General features: G+C 40.8%; 3 protein-coding genes across 5 annotated transcripts; all 3 read left to right on the forward strand.

The window, feature by feature from the left end:
- Positions 1–44: 44 nt before the first annotated feature.
- hp1bp3 (heterochromatin protein 1, binding protein 3) lies at positions 45–8,045 on the forward strand. Of its 2 annotated transcripts, XM_085407273.1 has the most exons (13): positions 45–193; positions 1,085–1,165; positions 1,789–1,966; positions 2,583–2,645; positions 2,751–2,907; positions 2,994–3,137; positions 3,236–3,295; positions 4,108–4,247; positions 4,530–4,620; positions 5,048–5,207; positions 5,920–6,031; positions 6,183–6,338; positions 6,533–8,045. In XM_085407273.1, the coding sequence occupies exons 2-13, from the start codon at positions 1,099–1,101 to the stop codon at positions 7,050–7,052; spliced, it is 1,848 nt and encodes a 615-aa protein (XP_085263399.1). In that variant the 5' UTR covers positions 45–193; positions 1,085–1,098; the 3' UTR covers positions 7,053–8,045. The 2 variants fall into 2 exon arrangements, with proteins under 2 accessions (XP_085263399.1, XP_085263400.1); XM_085407274.1 differs by lacking the exon at positions 2,583–2,645.
- A 2,248-nt stretch (positions 8,046–10,293) lies between these two features.
- On the forward strand, positions 10,294–15,687 carry sh2d5 (SH2 domain containing 5). The gene is given in 11 exon segments (XM_085407275.1): positions 10,294–10,393; positions 10,843–10,899; positions 10,976–11,056; positions 11,135–11,209; positions 11,303–11,449; positions 13,083–13,283; positions 13,523–13,706; positions 14,101–14,206; positions 14,297–14,456; positions 15,172–15,320; positions 15,322–15,687. Coding segments are annotated over 10 exon segments (1,206 nt in total). The 5' UTR covers positions 10,294–10,393; positions 10,843–10,848; the 3' UTR covers positions 15,374–15,687.
- A 625-nt stretch (positions 15,688–16,312) lies between these two features.
- Positions 16,313–25,806, forward strand: kif17 (kinesin family member 17). 2 transcript variants are annotated; one of them, XM_085407276.1, is made up of 14 exons: positions 16,313–16,821; positions 17,003–17,149; positions 17,281–17,382; positions 17,623–17,812; positions 18,124–18,576; positions 18,735–18,829; positions 18,933–19,098; positions 19,197–19,346; positions 19,443–19,515; positions 19,992–20,220; positions 21,003–21,261; positions 21,407–21,465; positions 24,742–24,862; positions 25,283–25,806. In XM_085407276.1, exons 1-14 carry the CDS (start codon positions 16,591–16,593, stop codon positions 25,450–25,452), a joined length of 2,445 nt encoding a protein of 814 aa, XP_085263402.1. In that variant the 5' UTR covers positions 16,313–16,590; the 3' UTR covers positions 25,453–25,806. The 2 variants fall into 2 exon arrangements, with proteins under 2 accessions (XP_085263402.1, XP_085263403.1); XM_085407277.1 differs by having other exon boundaries at positions 19,197–19,294; positions 19,424–19,515; positions 21,404–21,465; positions 24,739–24,862; positions 25,283–25,805.
- The last annotated feature ends 694 nt before the right edge of the window (positions 25,807–26,500 follow it).

Here is a 26,500-nt window from a genome sequence, read left to right on the forward strand (position 1 = left end):
TTTTTGTGTGGGTGGAGAAGGGGGATAGAGGTGGAGGTGGGTCAGCCTCGACGGTGGGAATCCTTCGCTGTGCGTCGTGACGCAGCACGTTGCAGTCCTAACGGGGCGGGGCTCGTAAACAGAGGAATCGAAATAAAGGATCGTGCAGAAATTTAGCCCAAAGTGTTTTTCCGTTTTCCCCGACGTGTTAAAGGTAAGTTTGGCTCGCGTGCTGAGAAATTGTTTGCTAAACATGCAGTTGCACGGATACGGTTCGGGAAGCAGCCGGGGGTTTTCACTTTGTGCAGCTGGAATGAATTTCATCTGCCTTGTGAGACGCCATTATTGTGTGTATAAACCGACGGACAAAATGGCGAAAACTGCTGAAAAATCCTGGCACCTCGTCCTCTGGCTCCCGTGGACGTGATGGAAATCCGTTGGCAGAGACTGACCCATCAGCGGGGCAAGCTTTGCGCCGTTTTGTAGGCGCTCAGCGTTTTGCGTAAAGCAAACAGCACCTTTTCTTCAGTTGGGGGATAAAAGGCCTCAATGAATGAAGGGGGTTTGGCACCAGCGGCAGTTTTAACCCTGTGCATACACAAAATGGGCCTCAAACCAGTGAAGCCAGTTAAACCAACAGTCCTATCCAATTTCTAACTAGTATTAACAGATATTTATGAGCTGTAATAATTGTACATGTGCAGTGTGAAATTTATAAATCTTTATTGTATCTTTTATTCCTCAGAACTCATTCTGAAGATTTAAGTTTAGCATGTTTTGTTTACCTGACGGACATGAAGAAATTACCTGAAATTGGTGATATAACTACTCAAACATACCGTTAATAACACATCTTGAATCCTAATAATTTACTTGTAAAATAAATAAAATCTACGGATGCACTAATTTATAAAAGGCGAACTTCAAAGAACTTAAAAAACAAAAACAGCTATTTGTCAGGTAAATATCAGCTTCATTGATCCACAGGTACAGTACGGTTTATGTAGTTGGGGTTTTTTTGCGAAGTGATTAAATTTTGCATATCAAAAATTTCACTCACAAAGCCAAACAATGGTTGTGCTCATGATCTTTTCTGGTTCTTCAGGTAAATCTCCTGTGATGCCGATTCGCCGAGCAGCAGCGACTCCGACCCAGGAGAAGACCCCCTCCGCTGCAGCAGAGAAAGGTAAGGGTGAGGTAGTCCTCCACCTGCACCCTGTCAAACCCTGGCCCCGCCCCCTGCCAGCCATCAGCGGCATCTGTCGCAGTGTTCAACTTCAACCAATCATTCATTCTCTCAACACAGAACGAGCAAAACTCATCTCCAGTTCTTTTTTCCAGTATTTATTAGGAAAATAGAGTAATTTAGGTTTCTTGTATACTTTATAGCAGTTATACATTCACATTTATATTATATAGTTACAGTTTCATATAGATTTGGTTGTTTAATGATTAGTGTTTTATTTAAAATGTTTTAGTATTAGTTTTGTCTCATAAGTAATTCAAAATATCATCTTAATTGTGTCACTTGACTCATAATCCTGCAGATTTATCACACATTTGCACTAAAGCCTCATTATGCTTTTATGTTGTTTTATGTTCCTGTTTATTTTTTTTAATTAAAAAAAATACACTAATGTTGCATTTTATGTAATGCAGTATTTTCCCTTCCAGTTTTATTTTTTCATTAAAAACTTTAAAGACCTCGAGTCATACTTTTATGTAAGTTTAATAATATCAGCTTTACACTATGAAGAAAAATAAAGGCGGTATAGTGTTTTTAAGGTTTTATTTTTAATGCTTTCTCAGAACCTGAAGCCTCCTCGGAGGAGTCGCCCGCTACCGAAAAGGAGCAGGCCGCGTCATCAGCCGCAGCAGCCGATGGCGACGAGGGCAGCGCTGCGGGCAAGACGGCGCCCGCAGAGAACGGGGAAAAGGCCGACGGTGCTGCAGCGGAAAAGGAAGGAGAAGGGAAAGAGAAGAAAGAGTGAGTTTCACCATAAGATAGTCTGCAAGCGTGAACAGTGCGATATTTCACTTTGATAGCACTTTTATCTGTTTATATTATCCTTACCTCTGCTGGATAACTGCAGACTGCTCCTCTCGTGCAGTGTTGCATTTCTAAAAGATGTGAGTTGTCACATCCACATTCATTCCCTGCATCATAGCCATCAGACAGATGTGCGCAGTCTTGGAGGAGTCCAGGAGGAGAGGACAGTGGCATCGTAACAGTGTGAGGATTTTCTAACGCCCCAGTCCAAGTGATCAGTGATATATACTCACATTTCTAATAAAATCTAGCACTTTAGTTTAGCTCTGATGATCACGGTTTTTGGGCTGGTCGCAAGCCTTTACGGACTCCTTTGTTTTTGTTTTTCTCCCCCTATAAACTTTAGCTTTTGTAACATAGAATTTTGGCCGCCTCCTCTTCTTCTCCCAGACCTTGCCAAAACAGACCTTCACCTTTTTTCTTTTTTCTTTTTTTTTTTGCACATTGATCATTAGCACTGCAATTCAGTGAGGGTCAAATTACCATGGTGGTCATTAAGACAGATGTTCTCAAATTTCATTTTGTCTTTCCCATCGGTGACAAACGGACAAAGTGACAAATGCAAGGACTGCGCGGCTGGACAGTGCGCAACACACTGCTATGTTCTCCTACTAAGGTGAGGATGTGATAAAGATAAGGGTGGTAACGATCACAGTGAAATATCGCTTTTAAAGAATCAACCGTCATGACTGAAATTGTGTCTTGCTGCTTCTGGCAACAGGTTGAAGGATGGCTACAAGTACGAGAAGTCTAAAGTCAAGAAGGTGAAACGGACGATTCCGGCGTGGGCTAGCGTCACTGCGAGCAAAAAGGTCCCTGTTACCAACTTTGCTGGCACTCAGAACAAAGTGGATAACATCCTCATTGAAGCCATCACGGTGTGTGCAAACACTGTAAAATGAATCTCTCGGCACACAGCCGCTCTCTCGATTATTTATTTATTCGTTGTCCGTTTCCTTTGTAGTCTTGCAATGACAGGTCTGGAGTTTCATACCAATCTGTCATGAAATATATCGTGAAAAAATACCCAGGGATGGAGCTTGACAGGAAGAAGTTCCTCATCAAGAAGTCCATGAAGAAACATTTGGAGAAGGGAACCATCAAGCAGGTGAAGGAGCCAAGAAACTGTCAGAAGTGCTCTGTTTTTCTCAAGGATTTGTGGTTTTAAGTCTACTTGCTTGTGCTTTAACTGTCTCTCTCACGTAGTTGAAGGGGAAAGGTCTTTCAGGGACCTTCGCCATTGGGAAGCAGACTCCCCTGTCTAAGGTACGTCACAACAACTTGCAAGATGCTCAGTCTTAATACTTTATAGGTGTTGGGAATTTCTCAGGGTTGAGTGTTAGCAGTTTCCCCGTGTTTGAAGTCCTAAAGTCGAGCCAAGCATCTGGATGTAGCATGTATATGAATGCTATAAATCATTTCAGTTGTGAGATTTGCTCTAAGCCCAGTTCATGTGCACTACAGCTGGTAGATAAAACAAAGGTGACTACACCTCAACGATCATCTCCTGGTACTCTTCTGCATCACAAATGCTTGTTAGAAGCCCTGATCTGACAACTTCCTCATTTTTGATGCATATTTTTCTCATTCTCTCTGTAAGAGAATGAGGGGGGGATCCAGTGTTTCTAATCATCAGCACACTTGTATATGCCACAATTAATGTTGAAGGGATTCTCCGAACAAAGCCAGAGCAGATTGACACTCTGAGAAGGACAAATTCTTGGTCTGTAACTTGCGACTGGATGGCTATGAAGTGTGAGCGTTAGCTGATTTGTCACCTTGAGATGTGGAGAAGGTCTTCTGCTGAAATGCAGAGTGAAAATTGTCATTTTGCACATACAAATCATCAGAGACTTCCAGGGTACAATTTTGAAATTGGTGACTGCAAAGGAAGTGGTCTAGATGTCCCCAAGGAGACGCACTTGCAGGAGATTTAAACTTTTTTTTTTTTTAATTAAGGTAAAGTGTTTGATATGGGCCTAACGTGTAGTGTCAGCATTTTCCTTTTCCCCATTTTTCCCCGAGACTGGGATATGTTTGGTTTTAATTGTCATGTCTGTAAATGGATGTTGTTTTAGAAAGCTGCTCAGAAGCAGGAGTCTCTGGGAGACGCTCTTCCTCTCATCATCACTCGGCTCTGTGAGCCCAAAGAGGCCTCCTACAACCTGATCAAGAAGTACCTGGAGCAGCACTTTCCCAGCTTTAACATCGAAAACAGGTGCAGCGTATCACCTCTTCTCCGTCTAATGTTGTTTCAAGATGCAAGGTGCTCTTTATCATTGACTCGTTTAATTCGTATATAAAAGATGGTTGTGCCATTGTGGTCAGAAGTTGCCACACACTCATCATGGGCAGGAATGTCATGGTAATTTTGGGCTTTTAAATATTTAAACTGTTTTTCCAGGGTGGAATGATTGTACAGCACGTGTACTGACATACCGGTACTGCTTTAACTGTATTGTGTTTAAAAGCTGTAAGCTGAAGATGATTTACTCCTCAGGCCAGAAGTCTTGAAGTCCGCCCTGGTGAGGGCTGTTGAGAAAGGGCAACTGGAGCAAATAACTGGGAAAGGAGCGAGGGGGACTTTCCAGGTAAGTCTCCTCCTTAACACTTTGTTTTGCTCAAAAAAGAGGAATGCATTTGTTTGTTTGTTTTTAATGGGCAACAAACATTAAATTTTTGGTTAAGAAAAGGCCTCCTTGGACAAAAAAAATGTCTTCTGTTAACAGAAAATGAAATAGCAGAGCAGTTCTAGATAATGTCTTTTTTTTTTTATTTTATTTTTTAAAGTCGGACCTATCTGAGATAGTCATGTAGCAGTTGCCACCAGTTACTAACACCTAAACATTTCAGGACCCGCTTTGTTTCCACGTCACAGACAGGACCACAGAGCCAGTCAGTGTGCCAGCTCGGGCTTCATTGTTCTTTTATACTGTTGCATAGAGGTAAACGACAGGTTGTTTCTTTGTACGTGAGAGAGCTGCAGACTTTGTTTCCTAAAGTGCTTCTACCCACCAGCTGAAGCGTACCGGCAACAAGGTCCTGCTCAAGGGTGGCACTTTGGAGGACGCCATCACAGCTGCTATCACAGCCATGAATGAACCGAAAACCTGCAGCACCACAACTCTACGGCGATACCTTTTAGACGCCAACAAGGACAGAAAGGAGTACCAGTTAGGTAAGTTAGGTAATCCTACGTGGCTCAACAGGATTCCTGAGACCGATTGCACTACATGGACATAGTGAGGGTGCCTTATCTACACACGCTGCACCATCTGAAACTACAACTAGACACAACACTCGCTTTCTCTTTAAACAAATCACAAGAAATGCAGCAGGTGAACCCTTTAAACCTGGTTCTTATGACTGAGCCCTTCAGCCTTCTGCAATGATTTTGGTGTTTTGCTAGTAAACTATCCCCTCACTCTTATTTTGAAAGTTAATTTGCTGCTAGCCATGTTTCATTAACAGCAGACTGACGGGTCGCTGTTGTTGAGGTTCTCAGTGTCATTCTGCGGTCTCTCTGTTTTGTGGACTTAAACTCTTTCACCGTGAACTGCAGCTGCAGACGGTAGTTCTTCCATATTATCTGAGACCCATTCAGAACCTGCAGGCGGTGGAGAACTGAGCTGAGTTCATCACCATCTGCACAGCATATCAAGGACTACCGTCACCAGCTGCTGTTCAGGATGATGGAGGATCTGCACGACTATCTGATATCTGCAGCTGATTAGGACTATAATTTCTTTCTTTCTTTCTTTCTTTCTTTTTTCTTTATTAAAAAATTAGCCAGCAGCTCAAACACACATAGCACAAGTTTCAGTTAAAACTTTTTTTGCATCAACAATGGCGTCACCAGCAGAACTTTTTTTTTTCTCTCTTCTCTTTAGTGGCCAATCTTCGGAGGACCCTGACAAAGTGTAAAGTACTCGGATGGATGGAGCAGATTACTGGTCACGGCTTCAACGGGACCTACCAGCTGTCGTTCCCTTTCTACCCGAGGTATTTCACTTGCATCTGGAAATCCCCGACCCTTTAATACTTAATTTATTTTTCTTTCTGTCTGATAAAGGAGCTTTGTCTGTGCAGCTTCTGGAATTCTTTGTTCTTTCTTTTCTTGATGTCTGATCCTTTTTTCTTGTCCCCTCCTTAGTCCCACCATCCTGTACCCAGACAAGTTCAAAGAAATTCCAAAGAAAGATGCTGCACCTCCGACCAAGCGAAGGCGAACAGTTGAATCTTCAGACGAAGACGAGGAAGAATCAGAAGAAGAGGAAGAGTCTGAGGATGAAGCCCCGGCCCGTAAGAGGTGCATATACCTGTTGCAGCTCGACTCCTAATTACATGCTTGTAGTTAAACGTTTAAAGATGGGTCCTACTCCATATATCAGTCCAGTCTTTTGTAATGACAGCCATCCATCCCACGATGATTAACAATTCAAGTGGAGAATTGTTTTTATTTATTTATTTTTAACAACTGCTTTTTGTTAAAACGACTCTTAGGAAACCTCCGAAGAGGCCTCCACCAAAGGCTCGTCGTCCTCCTCCAACCAAGAAATCTTCGAGCGCTAGTCAGTCAAAAGCTAAAGGCAGAGGACGTTCGCTCGCAAAGAAGTCTCCAGCCAAGAAAGCAGCATCTTCGGCCAAGAGCTCGGGAAAAAAACAACCAGCTCCTAAGAAGGAATCCGAATCGCCATCTAAAGCCACACCTGTCAAGAGAGGTGCCCCTGCAAAAAAGCCCAAGACACCAGCTGTTAAAAAGCTAAACAAAAGGGGGGCCAAGCGACCTGTGTCCAAGGAGTCGCCCCCCAAGGAGCCTACAGCCACAAAGGAGACGACAAGGAGCGGGTCCAAGCGCTCCAAGGCCGAAGAGTCGCCTCCTGAGGCGCCTGCAGCTAAAAAGCAGGCAGCCAAGAGTGGATCCAAACGACCCGCAGAGTCGTCCCCTGCAGAGCCCGCAGTGAAAAAGGGGGCCAAGAGCAGCAAGCAGTCTGCTCGCAAGTCTAAGAGAGGGAAATACTGAACCCAGGAGCGTCTTCTACAAACTGGTCTGAATATCCAGCAGTCTGCCGCTTTAGTTTCAGTGCTTTCTCTCTCTTTATATCATTGTTTTCTCCCTCTTTATGGGGCAGTAGGGTTTTGTTTTTTTATTTCGATTGTAGAATAAGAACCTTATCCTACCAGTTAATTGAACTTTGAGAGTTTCTGAATTTTATTTTTTAATCACAGTGTGTAGGAAAGCTCCGTTAGTGTTATCGGCGAGGCTGCCGTCTTGGGAGACTGTAGGAACATCAAGCATACTTTAAAACTAGAGCCACGTAGCGACTTCGGTTTTGTTATGTTTTTCTTTTTCGATTTTTGTTTTTTGGTTTGTTTTTGTTTACACATGTTCCTCGTGTACTCTGTAGTTGCTGGCAGCACACATTCCTAATCTCAAATCAAAGATCAGTGTTCTAGAAGGGTGAAAACGGCGTCAGTTTTATGTTGAAAAGTGGGTTTAAAAGTTCAAAAGAGTTACTAATGTTGTTAGTACTTTATAAAAGACAGAAATTTGAAATTTCTGTGTTTTGTCCCGGGATTGAATCAAAATGTAGTCATGCAACTAATGCATACAAATCTGAACTGTAATCTGTGTTCCTCATTTATGTAGTTTCCTTCTTAATTATTATTATTATTAACTATAATTTATATTTGGTTATTTAAACAGATATAGCCCCCCTGGAAAAAAAAAAAAGATTAAACCTGCAGGTGCCAAGTTGAGGATAAAATACTGTTAGTATTCAAGTCACACTGAGGGGAAAATGTCTTTTTGAGGTGTGTGTGGGTGTGAGTGTGGGTGTAAACAAGCATATACACAAATTGATTTTATCGCTTCACATCTGTATTCAGTACCAAACTGTAAGAAATGTGTGTTGTGGAAAAAGGAGGATAATAGGATAATAACTTCCCTGCATGCATGTATCCCTTGTGTTGTTAAGCTTTTTTCCAAGTCATTAATAAAATGGCTATATTTGTAGACTGTTGCAGTATTTATTTATTTTTATTTAGTGGGCAATGAAAATGTCACATCTCATAGAGTGCCTTTGTCCCATTGATGATGAAAATCTAATTATTATAGCAGGAAGGTAGACAATTCAGAATAAACGGATAAAACTTATAACTAATGTTTTACAGCAACAGAAAAAAAAATTCTATATACGGTAGAAGAAATGTAATTTAAATTTATGTATATATGATATATTTTCCCATCTTTAGATGCATAGCAGCAGTGTTGCACTTTGATTTCAGTCCCCAGCATGTGCATGTGGTCTCCTGTTTGTAGAGTCTGACAGCAGCTTAAAGGAAAGGGCTCTGTCTCATCTTCAAGGATGCAGTGGCCTGTCACTGAAGGGCTGATGATTAGTGCTGTCAGAGTGTGCTGCACGGGGTGGGAGGTGTTCTTCAACAGGACTGACAGTTTAGCTGCCATTATCCTGTCACTCACCACCTCCACTGGGTCGAGAGGTCGTCCCAGAACGGAGCTGGATATCTGAATCGGCCTGCTTCTGTCCTCAGAGATGCTGGTGCCCCAGCAGACCGCAACTTAAAAGATGGCGGATTGCCACCAGAAGAGGTTTTCAGGAGCTCCATCTGAACTCCAAAAGATCTTAGTCCTTATAGCAGATACAGCCCCCTCTATCCTTTCTTGTAAAATTCAGCAGGTTTTCCTCCTGATTGTCTTTGTCATTAAAACCCCCCCACAGAAAATGTAAATGGTTAGCATAGCCATGGGGACGGGCTCAGAGAGCATATGCAGTACATTTAATTAAAGTAATTACACCAGGCCATTGCTAGCGCACATCGAGCAAAAATCTTCAAGACTGAAATATTTTCCACTTACTTTAATTCCCAGTTATTGTTAGATCTTTAATAAAGAAATGCTACATCATATACCCCTCTTGCATGTATGCAAAACTTTTCCCCACAGGGCATTTGCTTTTCTATGTGGGCAGCTGTAAATTAAAGTCAAGCTTCACGTTGTTGAATTTGGAGCAGGGGCTTCTTTCTAGGTCAACACTCTCTGTCTGTGAAGCTGGGGTCCCAGGAGTTTTGACTTCATGGCAGGCTTGAGCCATGGTGGCTACAGGTTGTTGCTCAACATCCTAACCAATTTCCTCTCATCTGAGGGGGACAGTTTGGGTCTTCTTCCAGACCTTGGCAGTGTGACAATGCATCCAAATAACTTATACACACGTACAGCAGTTTGAACTGATGATCTTGTAATCTGCAGTTGCTTCAAATTTGCTCCAAGAGAGCTTCCCAAATCCTATAAATTTACAATTCTCTTTCTTAAATCTTCACTGAGTTATTGCTTTCCCATTGCTCTGAGTGTTGGTCAGTATCCTGTCAAAGAAATCCTCCTTTTTAAGGAGAAACTACTAAAAGTAACTACATTAAAAGTTACCGGGCCCACAATGGGTGTATGTCAGCTTTTAACATGTATAACCAGAAGTATAAACTGTAGATAAAAAGTGGAGAAACAAGTATTCTGAGCGTTTACTTAAGCAAAATGTATATTCCCACGTATCATTATAAAGGTTTTAAATACTACTGAATCACACTGACTCATTGTGTATCGCTGTAATGTTGCTGCACCTTAACTTTTTGTATTTTTATATCTGTATCTAATAACACAACATAGCATATGATAAAATCTGCAAAATAATAAAATGGCACGGCGTACAAATTAGTGTTATGACCCCAAATATCTTTTCTGAAGTAAAAAACGAGTACTATCGGGAGGAGGTGTGTGTGGTGGTGGTGGTGGTGGTGGGGCTTAAAATAGATTTAACTTTTGGACCCAAAGTTCATCTAGACACAAGTTTTCCCATGCAGGCTGCCATCTTGGTGACGCCTCCAGTTATTTCTCGCAGGTTTTACCTAGTGGACTTTCAGTGCACAGCTTTTAACTATAAATTAATATCGTGTAATTTTAAAATACTTTTATTGACACATACTGTTATTTTTGGTTTTGCTGCGTGAGCTTGAATTCTTGCGCGCTGTGTGGGAATGTCAGGCGGAGTGGACAGAAACCGCTTCAGGGGGAGGGTGATGTGATTCATTGAGCCATTCCGTAAGTTTCGTGTTTTGGTTGATTTAGTTCTCACGCACACCCTCTTTTCTTTCTTCTCCTCCTCCTCTTTCCCCGCCTTTCTTCAACTAAACTCCGCCTCGGAATACCGCTGCACACCTGGGGGTAACGGCTGCAGGTAAAAGTGTGACGGTGGGGGGGCCTCGGTGTGCGTTTGGTCGGCGTGCCAAGAAGACGCGGAGCGGTCCGAGGGTGAGGAGGTGGATGAGGAGGGTTTAGTTGCGACTCTCAGGGTGAGTTTCTGTGATATAAAGGTGCTGTTGTGACCTGTGCGCTCAGGTGGAGACGCCCCGGTGTTGCCTGCCGCCGCTGCTGCTGGACTCCACAGGGCGGAAACCCTTCAAAAGTTTTGTCTTTTCACGCGTTTGTGTCTTTCTGGGTTTCTTTCGGGGCATTTCGTGGCGGATAATCTCAACAAAACAATCGAGCCTCTCGTAGCAGCAGGTTTATCTGCGACGTTAATGCGCCCAAAGAAGCGTCTTCAAAATCAGGCTCTTGCGACTGCTACGCTTATGTTTAATACCGACTCGTCTTTCATGTTTCCCTGAGTATCAAGAGGATAGATAAACGCACATTCAATTTAGTCCATATGTTTTCAACTTGTTTTTAAATCTCCTTCACTCTGCTGCTTGGAGTCCTAAATTCTCGGGACTTCAAGTGTTGAAATCTCGTATTTCCACAGGGCACGATGGGTGAGGCACCGGTCAGAGAAGATAGTACAGTGACACGATCAGCAGAGGTATGTCTGGAAATATGACTTTGCATTTGTGTGTCTGTGTGAGTGTTTGCTTAACCTCCTGTCTTCACTGGTGAAGTATGTAGGCTCATTTCCTGTGGATGATAACTGTTTGGATGACCAGATTAAGCAGCTGCACACACAGTTGAAGTCCCTTAAAGTGAGTCTTTATCTTTCTATCTAAACCTACGAATGTGATGATAACGACTGTACCTAATGCAGTCCTGTATTCATTTAGGCATGCAAGACAAGACGGCCAGTGTCCCTAAAGTTTTCCATTAAAGGTGTGAAAATGTATAATGAGGATGAAACGGTAAGTAGAGAAAATGACAGTTAATTTGTTTTGACCTGTTTACGTCGCTCTCCTTTTCGTGCCTTATTGCTCGCGACCTGTCCCTGTGTGCAGATCCTCCTGATGGCCCACGCTCTGCGGAGAATCTCTCTTTCCACGGCCCGACCCGTCGATTCACAGTTTGCCTTTGTCGCGCATAACCCAGGCTGCCCAGACACCCAGCTCTACTGCCATGTCTTTAAAGCAAGGCACGCCAGAGCAGTAAGGATTCTCCATTGTTCTGTTATAGTTAGAGCTCGCAGTAAATATGTATTTAAGGCTTTCTGTTTACTCACAAATAACAACCCTGCCGCTTTCCCATGCTGGACAGAAAGTCCTTCTGTCAAGCACAGTATATTTTAAAGTGTGTGATTAAAGGTGTTCCAACTCTGCTCACAAAAAGCAGAAACAATGACTGACTATACTTTAGCTGCAACCCCATTCAAGGTTATCTCTGTGTGCACCTATGGGCTGCTTCTGGCACTACTTGCACTCGGTGGAAGGCCTGTCCTGACTGCTTGAACATGTGTGTTTTGTGATATCACCATGTTGCTTACCAGACATTTCAAACTATTATATGCCGAATCATTACCAGAGGTGATGATGGGCTACGACCCAGAAATCAAACAATGCAAGAGTTTTTTTTTTTTTCTTTCTTTTTTCAAAATGCATAATATGTAACTTCTCCAGACAGAGGAAGAAAATTTGACATTGTGTGTCCACTCATGGTGCACTGACCGGAGGTTTGAGGCCAGACCAACACATTTTTGCTCTACTTGCCAGATTTGGCTCACTGGGACTTCACCCTCCCTCTTCCCTGAAACAGAAGTCAACTTGAAGGAGCATTGTTTTATCTCAGAGGAGCAGAGCAAAGGCACATGTGCAAGTGGTTAAAACAGAACTTCCATCAAGCGATCTAAAAAGAGTTAGCAGCATTGTGATTTTGCTTTTTACTTGTGTCGTACTTAGCAGTTTACTTCGTCTTCTTTCTATTCTCTGTTTTTCAAGTCTGTTATCATAGAAAGTTTCCAAGCTATATGTTTGCATGGTTTTGGTCCGTGCCTGAAATAGTTGCGGGGTTTTGACAGCGATTCTTTAAAAGGAATAAAATGGTCACGTGTTTAAATGACGTGAGAACGAGAACAACCTTTTAAAGTTTACATTAGAGGTTTGCGTTAATGGTGTCACTGAAACTGAGTCCATATTTCCGTTCTCGTTATCTTGATAGGCAAACTATTTTAGAGCAGCCCAGAGTAGGGAAGTAATGCCGATATAATATAAAGCTAACATTTCTGTTGTTATCAGAAGCCTTTGACACATTAGAGGAAATTAAACCCAATAAATGTGGTCAGTACTGAACAGTTTGCCATGGTTACTCCAAATAAAACCCTCCAGTGTCACACAGGTTTGGACTAGAGAGTGATGGGAAATGTGCTTATTGATCTTTGATAACAAATTCCTTTCTGTGCTAAATTCAGATCTGATCCCAACCGACTGTTGTATCTTCAGAAGTCACCCTTGAAGCCAAGCTTCCTGTGTGACACAATAATAGGTGCCTCTACTGGTGGATCTGGTAGCATTCAATTGTTTTGAGCCAGTCTCACCGCATTGTAGTTAGCAGCGAGACTTGTTCCAACATGGAGAGGTCGGCAATACTATGACACTGCAATTGCCTCATCTCTGCGAGATGCCTGTGCTTGACTAAACGGTGTCAGCTGTGGTGTTGAAGCGCTAAGTTTTTATCAGTGCCATTGTACTGTTAATAATTTACTTGATGAATGACTGCAATATGACACAGAATAACACCGTTTCAGTTTAACTGCTAGGTTTTCTGTATGCACCCTTCCTCCTTTAGGCCCAGTTCCTGAACCTGCTGCTGTGCCGCTGCTTCCAGCTGTTGTACTTGGAGAAGCATCCAGAAGAGGCCCAGATAGACTCTGCTGGCTCACTGCCTCATCGCAAGCCTTCACTGCTCAATCACGGCTTTCCTCTTAGTGTCAGCGCCCTGGTTTCATTCAGAAGAGCTCCTTTTGGTGGATTATTACCTGGCACTAAGGTTTGGCTATTCTTTTTTTCTTTTTTTAACTTCACCCAAAATCTCATGGACTAATTTAAATGTTAGTTTGTTAGTAAATGTTGCAATGGTTTTGCCTCTTTATATATTGTATTTCAATGTAAGTTTACCCATGTCTTCAAAAATTACCGCACCCAAGTTTTTGCACAGCACTGCAGTTTCAAAATGTATGCCTCAAAATTTAAATTATCTGTACAAACTATGTGATGTTTTCTCTACAGAAAACTCCAAAGTCTTCAGATGACCAACAAAGCAGCCAAGATGAGGTCTTTCCCATCTCCTCTCCCTCCCTGATGCGCAAGAAAGTCATACGCACCAAAGTGCTGCGCTCTGGTGCTTACCGCTCCTTCACTTTCACGCCACGCAAACAGCGCACCATTCAGGATCAACTGAGTGTAACTCAAGGTGGGCCGAGTGTTCACAGAGCGCTATCGAGGTTCAAAGAATTGATTAGGTAAAGCGACTTCATCAGTATTTGGTGAAGGGCAGTCACTGCTGTGGTGTCAGGGCTTTTCTTTGTTTTGTTTTTTTTATTTTAGTCTGCATGATGAAGTGATTTCATCTCATATGGGTAATTGTGCATTTCTACAGCGCTTACATTTTATTTCTGTTACTAATGTTCCTTTTTAAAGTTGAATATGTTTCTTTGTTTTTGAGGGGTTATTTCATCATCATCACTGCATAGCGTCCACTGAGTTGAGATCATCTGGGATGCTTCTTCCCCGTCACATGGTGATGCAATATTCCACCTTTTATAAAATCTAACTTTACATTATTTTTCTTATCATATCAAAACCAGAAAAGGATCTAGACAAGTTGCCAGCGAGGCGATCCCGGGCTCCAAGCTTGTCTGAAACAGAAGAGGCACTAGCTCAGGCAGTGTGGTGTTGGGCTGGTATCGCAACGTTAGTATATCGCACATCAAATACATCTTTACATTCATAAGTGTCACTTTCCTATTACTACATCTGTGATTTTCCTTCTTGGTATTGCAGTGAGAGCAGCTATTCACTGCTTGCAGATGATGTTCTGGGATCCTACCTTTTGTGCCAACATCCAAAAAACCCTAAATGTGGCTCTCTAATCATTCGCTTCTCCTCTGGCCCGATCACCCACCTTATTGAAAACACCCGTAAAGGGAAATTCGTGCTGGAGGTAATTCTTTTGTTGGCTCATATACATGATGTGAAAACCAGATTATGATTAAATCTAATCTCTTTCACTGGTTACTTTATTTTCACAAGCTCTTATATTTTTCATAAATGATAGAAAAGAAAGGGGGTCGTGGGGGGGGAGATATTGAAATATCTGATTTAACGTGGAAGTGCTTTAAATACGCATTCCCTATAATGGCCAGCAGAGGGCGGCAGCTCTAGTTGCAGCGACTTCCAATTAAATTGAGGTCTGTGGATAAAATTGCCCTCAACTCTTTCACTCTATGATGTCAGTAAGAAGATTTGGGGCTCAGTTGGTAGTTTCAGTTCACATTTACTGAAACATGGATTTTTTTTATTTTTTTTTTTACTTTTTATGAAATGTTGATATTAGGAGTGCGGTGGAGAGCAAGGGGTGTTTGTTTCCGTGTGATGTTAAAATGTTATGGTCAAAAACATTAAGCTTGAGGCTATCCTGTACATCAGGACTTTATAGTGGGTGACTTCCAAATTTTATACAGTCTGTTTTTAACTAGAGCCCTCAAGTGGCTTTTTGGAGAACTGCACTGGAGGTTTCCACTTGGCAACCACCTTAATTGACAATATTATTCTCGAAAACCATAATAATTGTTTGTATTTGATTAGAAATGTCATAGTTGATTTATAATCATGTGTAACTGGTGTCCTTTTTAATTTATTTATTTTTATAAATGTAGAAATGCAAGACTGAATTCAATTCCATGGCTGAGCTGATTGAGCACTACACAGAGACTGAGGACGAGCTGCCATGTCTGCTGAGCTATGCTCGGGTGAACCACTGCTATGAGTGGGAGGAAAACGTCAGCAAACAGCAGCCTGTAAAGCTTCAGCCCAAACGAAGCCGAAATTAAAAGTACCCACAGAAACGAATGGATGTAAACCCTGGACACTGGAACATGTGGACTGCCAACCTCAGAGGGCACAAAATAAGCGACACTGATCATTTCTTTTGCACATTTATCTTTTATCTGTGTTTTGGTGCGGGAAGGTTTAACTGTAAAACAAAGTCACTGTTTAATAGTGTTGGCACTTACTGTGAACAGTATCCATTTCCTAAGAGGGTACTTGTGTGTTAAAGATATTTTGTGGTTTCTGATTTTATTATTTTTATTTCAACATAAGCTTTTAAAAATATACATTTTTATTTGTGCCTATAAAACAGAGGAGCTTTTTTTTTTTTTTTTTTTTTTTAAGACATGAAACTAAGAACCTGAATCTGTAAAGGGGAATTAATCACTGATTACTACACCTGATGGCAAAGCCACACTTTTTCTTCTTGTTTCCTTGTCTAGTAACAATGTTACTGAAATGTAAAACTTTTACTCCTTTTTACTCATATTTTTGTATGCAGTTTGTTTAGCTGATAATGTCGCATCTGTTAATATGACTAAATTTCTGTTCAGAGTTTTCATTGGTCGAGTATAAATGGTACAAAATGATTTCAATCATTCTCTGGGATTGTGGTTATCATGTTGTGTCGTCTTGACTATAGTTGATTTGTTCATAGCTTGCACACCATCTACCTGCACCCCCTACATTAGTTTCACAACAGAAGATTGTGATTATTAGCAAAACATTAAATAACTGAACATAACGTGCATCCGTAGTCTTTCTTTTCTCTTTAAACGTCTGTTTGCTTTATTTAAAATATGTTTTCACTTTTAGTTTCTTGACAGTAATGAAGCATAAAGTAGACTGTTTTTCGCCCTTTGACCCCACTCCGTCCTCACGGAAATGGCCGCGGGTCTGGGCCTGTTACATTCCTCAATGGTTACTTATGGTTGCTAAGCAACCTCAAACGCCTCGGGGAGAGGAACAGAATGGGACAGGACCTGAAGCGATACCTGACGAGATCCGTCCACACTGTACCTGGAGATATTTTTGCTGATCGCTTCTTACTGAACCTCACTGGAGATGTGGGCCGTTAGTCAACTGCTGCTGTCATCTTGTTGTTAAGGTGATGTTAGCCATCGAGGTCCTGCTGTCGTACTTCTAAGTAAACGTTGAGTGTTTGCGAAGGAGACCGGAGCGGCTTTGTATTTTACATTAGTTTGATCTCTTACACCTGCCAGCTGCTCGGTAGTGATTCTTGAGACATGGGGTCAGAGTCGGTGAAGGTGGTGGTCAGGTGCAGGCCCCTGAATGACAGGGAGAAGGCGCTCAGCTGTAAGATGGTGCTGACCATGGACCTGCAGCGCTGCCAGTGCTTCATAGAAAAGCCAGGTGCAGTGGATGAGCCACCTAAACAGTTCACCTTTGATGGGACCTACTATATTGATCAAACAACTGAGCAGATGTACAACGAGATTGCTTATCCTTTGGTTGAGGTAAGCTTGATTTTATTACCAGCCTGCAGAGCTGGGCTCTATAAAAGAAGCACGCTTGTCACTGGACACCTTCAGCCTAACATCAGTAGCCTATATCTAATTCCTAATGAATGCAGGCGTCATTGTGAATACCCTTTGCTCACCTCAAAATTAAATAAAATTAAAAATGTCACTTTTACAGGGTGTGACTGAGGGATACAATGGGACAATTTTTGCTTATGGACAAACTGGAAGTGGAAAGTCTTTCACCATGCAAGGGGTGTCTGAACCTGCAACCCAGAAGGGTGTCATCCCGCGGGCCTTTGAACACATCTTTGAGAGCATTCAGGTGTGTCTGTTGACCACAGTGATCTTGTAGCTTGCAACATGCATACGTAATATTATGCTCCTAGTTTTTGTCTAGGCTCGTCTCAGCACTGATAGAATAATTATATGTTTTATCTCGTGTGTGCAAGCTAGTGTGCAGAAAATACGAAATTCCTGGTGAGGGCCTCCTACTTGGAGATTTACAATGAAGAAATCCGAGATCTTTTGGGAAGCGATGCCAAGCAGAGATTGGAGGTGAGTCCCTGCTTTTTAGATAAACTAAACAGGCTACACTGTATCAGAAGAAGCCAAATGGATTATTGTTCTTTGGTTAGTACAGCAAGGTGAGTGTGCTGTTTTCTGCACAGTACTGTACCTGTTGCCATGGTGATTTAAACGCACAGTTGATTCCTTAAAGGTCAAGGTGTTGTAACAGGGTGACAGACTAGCTGATTGTGCGTATGTGTGTGCTTTGTGTGGCTGATGAATGCCTAGCTGAAAGAGCACCCAGAGCGTGGGGTATATGTACGGGACCTTTCCATGCACACTGTGCACAGTGTGGGAGAGTGTGAAAGAATCATAGAGAAAGGCTGGAGGAACCGCGCAGTGGGCTACACGCTGATGAACAAAGACTCCTCACGCTCCCACTCAATCTTCACCATCCACCTGGAGATCTGCAGCACTGGTGAACTTATAATATCTTTGTCATCACTATATCTGTTCAGTCTGTGCTGATATTCTTCTTTTGAATGTGATCCTCTTATATCTCCTAATGTCATCAGCACTTTACCATCAGTTATTTTTGTTCTGTGGCACTATATCTTTAAATTTGATAGTATATGAATCTCCTTGTTAATAGTTTGCATATCCTGCCTGTGCTTGCATGTAGTTTTCAAACCATTGAATAAAACATACCAGGTTAATAAAGGTAAATAATAAGGCTTTGTAACAGTGTTGAATGTTGCTTGCGTTTCCTGTGTCAACTCAAATTCTCAGATTCATCTGACCAGGACCATCTACGGGCAGGAAAACTCAACCTTGTGGACCTGGCAGGAAGTGAGCGTCAGTCTAAAACTGGTGCTACCGGCGAGCGACTCCGCGAAGCCACAAAGATCAATCTTTCCCTCTCGGCCCTGGGAAACGTCATCTCTGCCCTGGTAGATGGACGCTCCAGATACATCCCCTACAGAGACTCCAAGCTGACCAGGCTGCTGCAGGACTCTTTGGGAGGAAACACCCGCACCCTGATGATCGCCTGTCTTTCGCCCGCAGACAACAATTATGAGGAAAGCCTAAGTACGCTGCGATATGCAAACCGGGCCAAGAGCATCCAGAACAGGCCTCGCATCAACGAGGACCCCAAGGATGCTCTGCTCCGAGAGTATCAGGAGGAAATCAAGAAGCTGCGGGCGCTCCTCACAGGCCAGCTGAGCACTGCTGACCTTTCAAGTAAATTTTTATAGAAAAACAGCATGCTTTTTTAGCTTAATATTCCTAAATCTACACATAGCCTCTTTTAGATGCAGAGAAATATTTTATTTTCTTGCATGTTGTCTTTCTTTAATTACCAGTGCTATAAAAAAAACCCACTTTTATTTAAAATGCAGCTCTGCTGGCTGGTCAGTTTTCTGAGTCATCCCCTGCTGTGCCCTCAAGGCCACAGTCCACCCCCACTGAAGAAAGGAAGGAAAAGATTAAAGAGGCAAACATGGACCAATCCCACACAACAATTTATCACTTCAACTTTAAGCATGCATTGTATAAAGAGCCTGTGATTTATGATCTGTGTTCTGCTGTCTCTGCAGGAGTATGAGGAGAGGCTGGCCAAGTTGCAGGCTGAATACAATGCAGAGCAGGAATCCAAGGCGAAGCTGCAGGAGGACATTGCTGCTTTGCGTTCCTCCTATGAATCAAAACTGTCCAGTCTGGAGAAGGCCCAAGTCAGCAGGGGGAGCTCTGTCCCCAAGAATGGTAACAGCACATCCTGTGCCAACAACAGAACAAAAGTTTTCCGCTGTTGGATTCTCCCCATGTATGCTTCTTTGTATTGTGCCGCTTCTCTACATTAGTGGGCGCCAGCTGTACATCCCAGGTTGCTTTGGAAGAACTCTGCATGAGCACTGATCCCATGTGCCACAGTACAGTTGAGGAAACCTCCCAGACTAAGGTAGTGTCCAGCCCCACTTTCCATAAAGATCACTCCTCTTCAAATCATATTTGTATCCTGAAACAAGGTAACAAGGCAATCTTATGTAGGCAAAATGTTGAATTTTATTCCCTCATGTTGGCGAGCAAGCTTTCCGAAAAAGATCCAGATAGAGCTGGACTCTTGGAGTCTTCTGATGCAACTGCACCGGGGCCTCTAGACCAGAAACACGTCCTGGAAAGGTTTGTAGGCTTCTGTTCTAATCATGGAAACTTTCCTTAACATGAACACTTCCTCAGATTCATAGCTATGATTTTATTATTATATATGATATGTCTTAATCAGCCGATCCATCTAATTTCTACTCCTTATGGGTCTGGGTTGTGAGCATTTTCAACACTGTTCACAGGATACTGAACATATTGTTATGATGGTATCTACAATCTTCTTATCACACTCCATGATGAATGTGTCATACTTATGCTTGTGGCTACAAATGGAGTGGATAATCAGATTCCAGCTGTATATTTTTCTGTATGTACTTACCCTTGCATTCTTTTACATCATTGCATTCTTCTGTGTTATTACCATAATCTGGTAATTAGCAGAACAGTTATGTTTAACATATCATACATTGATGGTTACACTAGAATAATATAGCAAGAATTATACTAAGCACGCATCTATGCGGTGTCCTTGGTGTTCAATCTTTCCTCAGACTGCAGCAGCTGGAACAGGAGGTGGTAGGAGGGGAGCAGGCCAGGAACAAAGAGCTGCAACAAAGACAGCGGCAGAGAAAAAAACTTGCTGACCAGAGAAAAGCTCAGCTTGTCCATGCTCTGTCAGAGAACAGCGAGGAGAGCGAAAATGTGCTGCTGAATGTCTACAACTCTATCCAGGAAGAAGTCCATGCCAAAAACCAAATGCTAGTCAAAGTTCAGGGCAAGGTGAGTGGAAGCAGTTCGAAGGAGCTTGCAGCAGATGCAAAATGCAATCTTTCTGTTGGGAGAAAGCATATGTGTTAAGGGTTTTCTGTACATTTCAAGGAGCGATCAGAAAGTTTGGGTTATCCACCCACAGAAATCTATTTCTCCTCCCTAAGATCTCCTTTTCATGCACCCCTGCTCTTGACAAAGTTTACTCCTTAAAAGTCAAATTTTGACAACAGTGCAAGTTCACCAGAATGGGATTGTACATTGCGAATTCATACCACACTTTCAGACTATAAATGCAGACTTGTGCGTTAACATCCTGGGGCATCTGTGGGAGAACATCCAGTGGAAAGAGCCTTAACAACAGCATCACCACACATTGAAAAGGCAACAGTTTTTCGGCCAGAAAAACCCAGTCTTTGCTCACCATCTTTCCTACGACTTTGTACAATTCTCCAAAATCAAGTTAAAGTATTATACTCCCTGTTTTGAAACACTGGGCAAGATCCAACACTCATTGTAGAGGCACAAGTACAATGGACTTCCAAAATAGTGATACCAAAATAACAGCAGCGGTCTGGAGATGTATTAGAAGGTGACTTTGACTAAATTTAAATTGGGCAATTTATTAACTTTTTTAACCTGGAAAAATTAGGTTATCTCTTCAGGGATTTACTAATTTGGTGTGTTAAAACGGTTCTCTCTTTGAATGTCAACCCCTACATATGACACGTTTTTAACAAGTGGGTTTTAGCTAGTTTTCTCATGAATAACATGCTTCGTCACTGTTGCAACAGCTGAAAGCAGCCAAACTGGAGATCCGTGACCTGCAGGCAGAGTTTGAGGTGGAGAGGAATGACTACCTGGCGACTATACGCAGGCTGGAGAAGGAAGGGCAGCTCCTGCACAGCCTGCTGGAGCGTATGGTGCCTCTGGTGCGCCGTGACTGCAACTACAGCAACCTGGACCGCTTGAAGAAGGATGCTGTCTGGGACGAGGACAGCGCCACCTGGAGACTGCCAGATGTGATGGTGCAGAAAACAACACTGCCTTCAGGTGGGGTATAATAGGGTATGTAAAAAAAAAAAAGAAAAAAAGAAAAGTGAAAGCTTTTTTTTTTTTTTGACAAGACAGTAAATCTTGTTTGTTTTGCAAATTACTTTCCTTAAATGTTTATTAATCACATTCTTTTTCTTAGCAGTGACTCCAAAAGCTTCAGCTCGCAGAGGCTCAGGTTCTGATGCTGGAGAAGCATTTACGGTGTGTTTGCATTTCATGCATAGGCTTTTACTTGACATACACACATTCTAGCAGGATTAGAGGCCATTTGATGGATTGATTGATTGAATCTTTATTTTGAACATGTTGAAAAAGTACAACAAAATAGAATTAAAAGAGACAAATGAACAAAGCAAAACAAAAGGAAAACGAGCAACCACAACTCCAAATAACTTTCATGTTCAAAAAGGAGCAGGAAGAAGCATAAGCTTATTTAATCCCACCCCTTTTCCACTATCTAGTATCAATAGACTACAGAAATACCTCCTTGCAATTACATTATATGTCATGTGTATTTTTTTTTATTTTTAAAAAATATATATACATATATGTTTCTATCTATCCATACATACGTATATACACATATGCACATATACACATTTGCAATAACCCCATTAACACCTCAAGGATACACAACCTACAAATATATATATATACCCATACCAACATACCCGTGCACCCGCACACACATGAAAATATTAGACAAGAACACCCTATCAAATCTCTACCTTTTCCCTGTACCCTGTAAAAACCATATCCTTAAACCGCTTTTTAAACTGCGCCATGCTCGGACATTGCTTCATATCTTTACTTAGTCTGTTCCACAGCTTCACTCCACACACAGAGATGCAAAAACTTTTTAATGTTGTACGGATACGAGGATGTTTTAAATTTAATTCCCCCCTCAAATTGTATCCCCGTTCCCTTTTAGAAAACAGTTTTAGAATATTGTCAGGAAGCAGGTTATTTATTGCTTTATATATAATTTGTGCTGTGAGAAAATGAACCAGATCTGTGAATTTTAGAATTTTTGATTTTAAGAATAGTGGATTTGTATGATCTCTGTAACCAGTTTTATGGATTATCCTTATGGCCCTTTTTTGTAATATAAAGATTGATGATAGCGAACATTTGTAAGTATTGCCCCAAACCTCTGCACAGTAATTCAAATACGGTGCAATCAGGGAACAATAGAGAATGTGGAGTGATTTGTGGTCCAGAATGTGGTTTATTTTACTCAAGATTGAAACACTTCTTGAAATTTTGTTATGTATATGATTTATATGAGACTTCCAGTTTAATTTATCATCTATAATCACACCAAGAAACTTATGTTCAAGTACTCTTTCAATTTCCACACCATCTACATGAATCTGCATTTGTGCATTTCTAAGGGAATTCCCAAATAAGATTATTTTAGTTTTACTTAGATTTAGCGATAGTTTATTCCTGTTAAACCATTTTTTAATTTTGCACATTTCTGAAGTAATTGTATCCAGCAGCTCCTTTAGATTCCCCCCAGAACAAAAAATATTTGTGTCATCTGCAAATAATACTAATTTTAATATATCAGATGCCTTACAAATATCATTTATATAAACAATAAATAATTTTGGACCCAGTACAGAGCCTTGTGGAACACCACAAGCAATGTCCAAGCATAATGAGGAATGGACACCCAGCTTCACAAATTGTTTCCTGTCACTTAAATAATTTTTCACCCATTGCAGTACAACCCCCCTGATCCCATACCGTTCCAGTTTATTAATTAATATGTCATGATTGATTGTGTCGAATGCTTTCTTGAGATCCAGAAATACTCCAGCTGCATACTGTTTCTGATCTATAGCATTCGTAATCTCCTCAATTGATTCAATTAATGCCAGAGATGTTGATCTTTTTGATCTGAATCCATATTGACTGTCAGAGAGTAATTTATATTTATCTAAGAATTTGTCTAATCGTTTATTAAACAGGTTTTCTAGGATTTTGGAGAATTGTGGTAGTAAAGAAACAGGCCTGTAATTTGTGAAGTGGCGTCTATCCCCGGTTTTATACAGCGGCACAACTTTAGCTATTTTCATTTTGTTTGGCACTTTTCCCGTCTGAAATGATAAGTTGCAAATATATGTTAGAGGTCCTACAATTCCTTCAATGACCTTCTTGACGATTTTCATGTCAATATCATTACATTTATATTTACACATGTGTAAATATGTTTTATATTTACACATGTGTACAATGTCAATTATTTCTTTTTTCCTCCACTGATGTGAGGAACATTGAGTTACGGTTCCTATCAATCAGGTTTTCACTACAGTCTACTGATGGCAGTGACTCAGGAATTTGTTCTGCCAGTTTTGGTCCAATATTTACAAAATAATGATTAAAGCTGTTGACCTTATCAGCAGTGTTTTCCATAATATTGCCATTGTCGATAAAGTATTGAGGATAACTTTGTTGTCCAGAATTATTTTTAATGATACCGTTTAAAACATCCCATATTCCCTTCATATTATGTTTATTGTTGTTCAATATTTTACTATAATACTCCTTTCTACATACACGTATAATATTGGTCAACTTATTTTTGTATTTTTTATATTTATTTTCAGCATCTTTTGTTCTTTGTTTTAGGTATTCCCTATAGAGTGTATTTTTCTTTTTACATGCATTTTGTAAACCCTTAGTGATCCATGGTCTATCTGAATATTTGTGCTTTCTGTTGTATTTTATTGTTGGACAGTTTTTATCGTACAACTCCATGAATATTCTTAAAAATATGCCATATGCAATATCAATATCAGTTTCTTTGTACACCTTGTCCCAGTCCTGATTTAATAGATTGTTCTTAAGTGCATTCATAGTTTCTTCTGTCCTTACACGTCTGTATCTCAGTTGTTCTTCATGCAGATTTTTCTTATAATTAGTGTCATAAACTGCAAAAACTGGTAGGTGATCACTGATGTCATTAATTAATATTCCGCTCACAATGTTGTTTTCCATATTGTTAGTGAAAATATTGTCAAGTAAGGTGGCACAATGTGGTGTATTTCTGCTAGGCTGGGTTATTTTAGGATGTAAACTCAAACTGCACATAGTGTTTAGGAATTCGTCGGTCATTTTATGCTTTTTCGGATTCAACAGGTCAATATTAAAATCACCACAGATAAACATAACTTTTTGATTTGTTTTAGAGAATATTTCCTCTATGAAGTCATTAAATACTTGAATACTAGAGCCAGGTGTTCTATATATACAGCTAATTATTACATTTTTCTCTTTTTCCTTATAAATTTCAATTGTTATACATTCTAATAAATTATCAATTACAGTTGTCATACTTTCTACCACCTTGTAATTTAGGTTTTTATCCACATACACAGCTACTCCCCCTCCACTCTTGTTCCTTCTATTTACAAAATTCACTCCAATGTCTTGATTAACTAAAACAGCACTTCATTTCTGTTTTAGCAGGTGGAGGAGGACAGGTACAAGCAAATGCTGGACAGAAGTGACAGTGAGAATATTGCCAGCAGCTACTTCAAGTCAAAGAGGGCGAGCCAGCTCCTCGGAAGTGACACCGCAAAAGCCCACGGTGAGAAAAGAAACTGCGGGCTTCTAATTAGTACATATTACCAGTTAAATTAGTGAATTAGCTCTGCTGTTGAATGCTATTTCATTTTTATTTAGCAACATATTTGTATGCTGTGATCTTGTGTTTCTGCTTTTCATTAGAACCTTACTGGCAGGAACAAAAAATAATCACGTACTACACTTAATACTGTTACAGTAAACTTTTGTATTGCATTTGGGAAGCCTTTTCATTAGGTTATCTCTCTGAGCATTTTAAGTTTTGGCTTCTTTTTTACCTTTTTTGTATATTTTATATTTTTACTTATTGAGACCATTTAGTTTTAGATTAGTTAGATTTTTCTTCTTTTTCACTTTCTTACTTTTGTTTAGTTTTTACTGTTGTCTGTCTTTTCTCCTGCTGCCGTCCCCTCTCCTCCGCTAGTTAACGTGGCAGGCCACCTCTCCATGAGCGGCTCTAACATGAATCTGTCTGTGAGCTCAGACGCCATCCTGCCTCGCCCCTTCCGTCTGGAGTCGCTGGATGTCCCAGTGTCCAACGGTAAAGTGAAGCGCAAAAAAAGCAAATCTCACATCCATAATGAGGCGACTTAAATGGACTGTGACCCACATATTTGCAGTTTTCTACAATGACACTTTTGATGACTCATCAAAAAATAAGTGTTGTATATGTATATCTGACTGTGAATCAGTGTATGCTTTTATGACGGCTGCTATCTAGATTTACACAGGACCCATTTATTGCCGATGTTACAAGTCCATTTGCGTCATGAGTTTTTAATTATTAATGTTAATTTTTAACTCATTGCTACCTACTGTATGATGCTTCCTCGGTTTTTCTTTTCTTTTTTGCACAAGACATAATTTAATGTTTGTTTGAGTTAGGTTCTTTAATATTAAAATATTTGCATTGTAATGTTGCTGATTTCCTTTTTTTTACCCAGCATTTAAAATACTTGTCAAGAACAGATGACATCAAATTAACTGATGTCTCATGTGTTTAATTTCAATTACTTTACAAAAAAGCCATTAAAACTTGACTCCAGTGTATTATAAACAGTAGTAAATAATAATATATAAAATAATATCAGCCTGCATGTCAAACTGTAGTACTCTGCTGTCACAAATGGATCAGGAAAGCTGTTGTCAAGGCAGCAGTATGCTAGGATATGGTTATCTCATATTACACATCATCTCTGGTCACCAGTGTGGGTTTTGGTGTGATGTTAATTAGTAGATTCTTTATCTAAATGCAAATAACATATGTGAGACAGAAAGTTGTTGTTGCAGTTTTTAATCATAAGAATTAAATATTGAAAAGTTTATTATGATGTCAGTCCTCTTAAGGTTGCAGGACATGCAGAAACAAATGCTGTTTAACTCGATCCTTCCTGCAGCTGTGACTATCTTATTTCTCATTTTGACACTGGCTTGATTTCTTTGTCTGTTGCTTAATGTTGCTCGCAGACAACCTTAAGCAACAATTAAGACACTAGCAGACAACTGTATCCGTTTCAGAGTCTGACATCATTTATTGTGGCGACACAATAGACATAGACACGGATACCTTTTGGCAGACCTGCTGCTTTACTGAGCGATAACACAGCTCTAATATCCTTCTGCAATAATTAACCACGAGCTA

This window comes from Rhamphochromis longiceps, linkage group LG5 (genome assembly GCF_057381845.1).
Source record: "Rhamphochromis longiceps isolate RC_006_pf linkage group LG5, R_longiceps_female_GT1.1, whole genome shotgun sequence".
Taxonomy (NCBI): Eukaryota; Metazoa; Chordata; class Actinopteri; order Cichliformes; family Cichlidae; genus Rhamphochromis; species Rhamphochromis longiceps.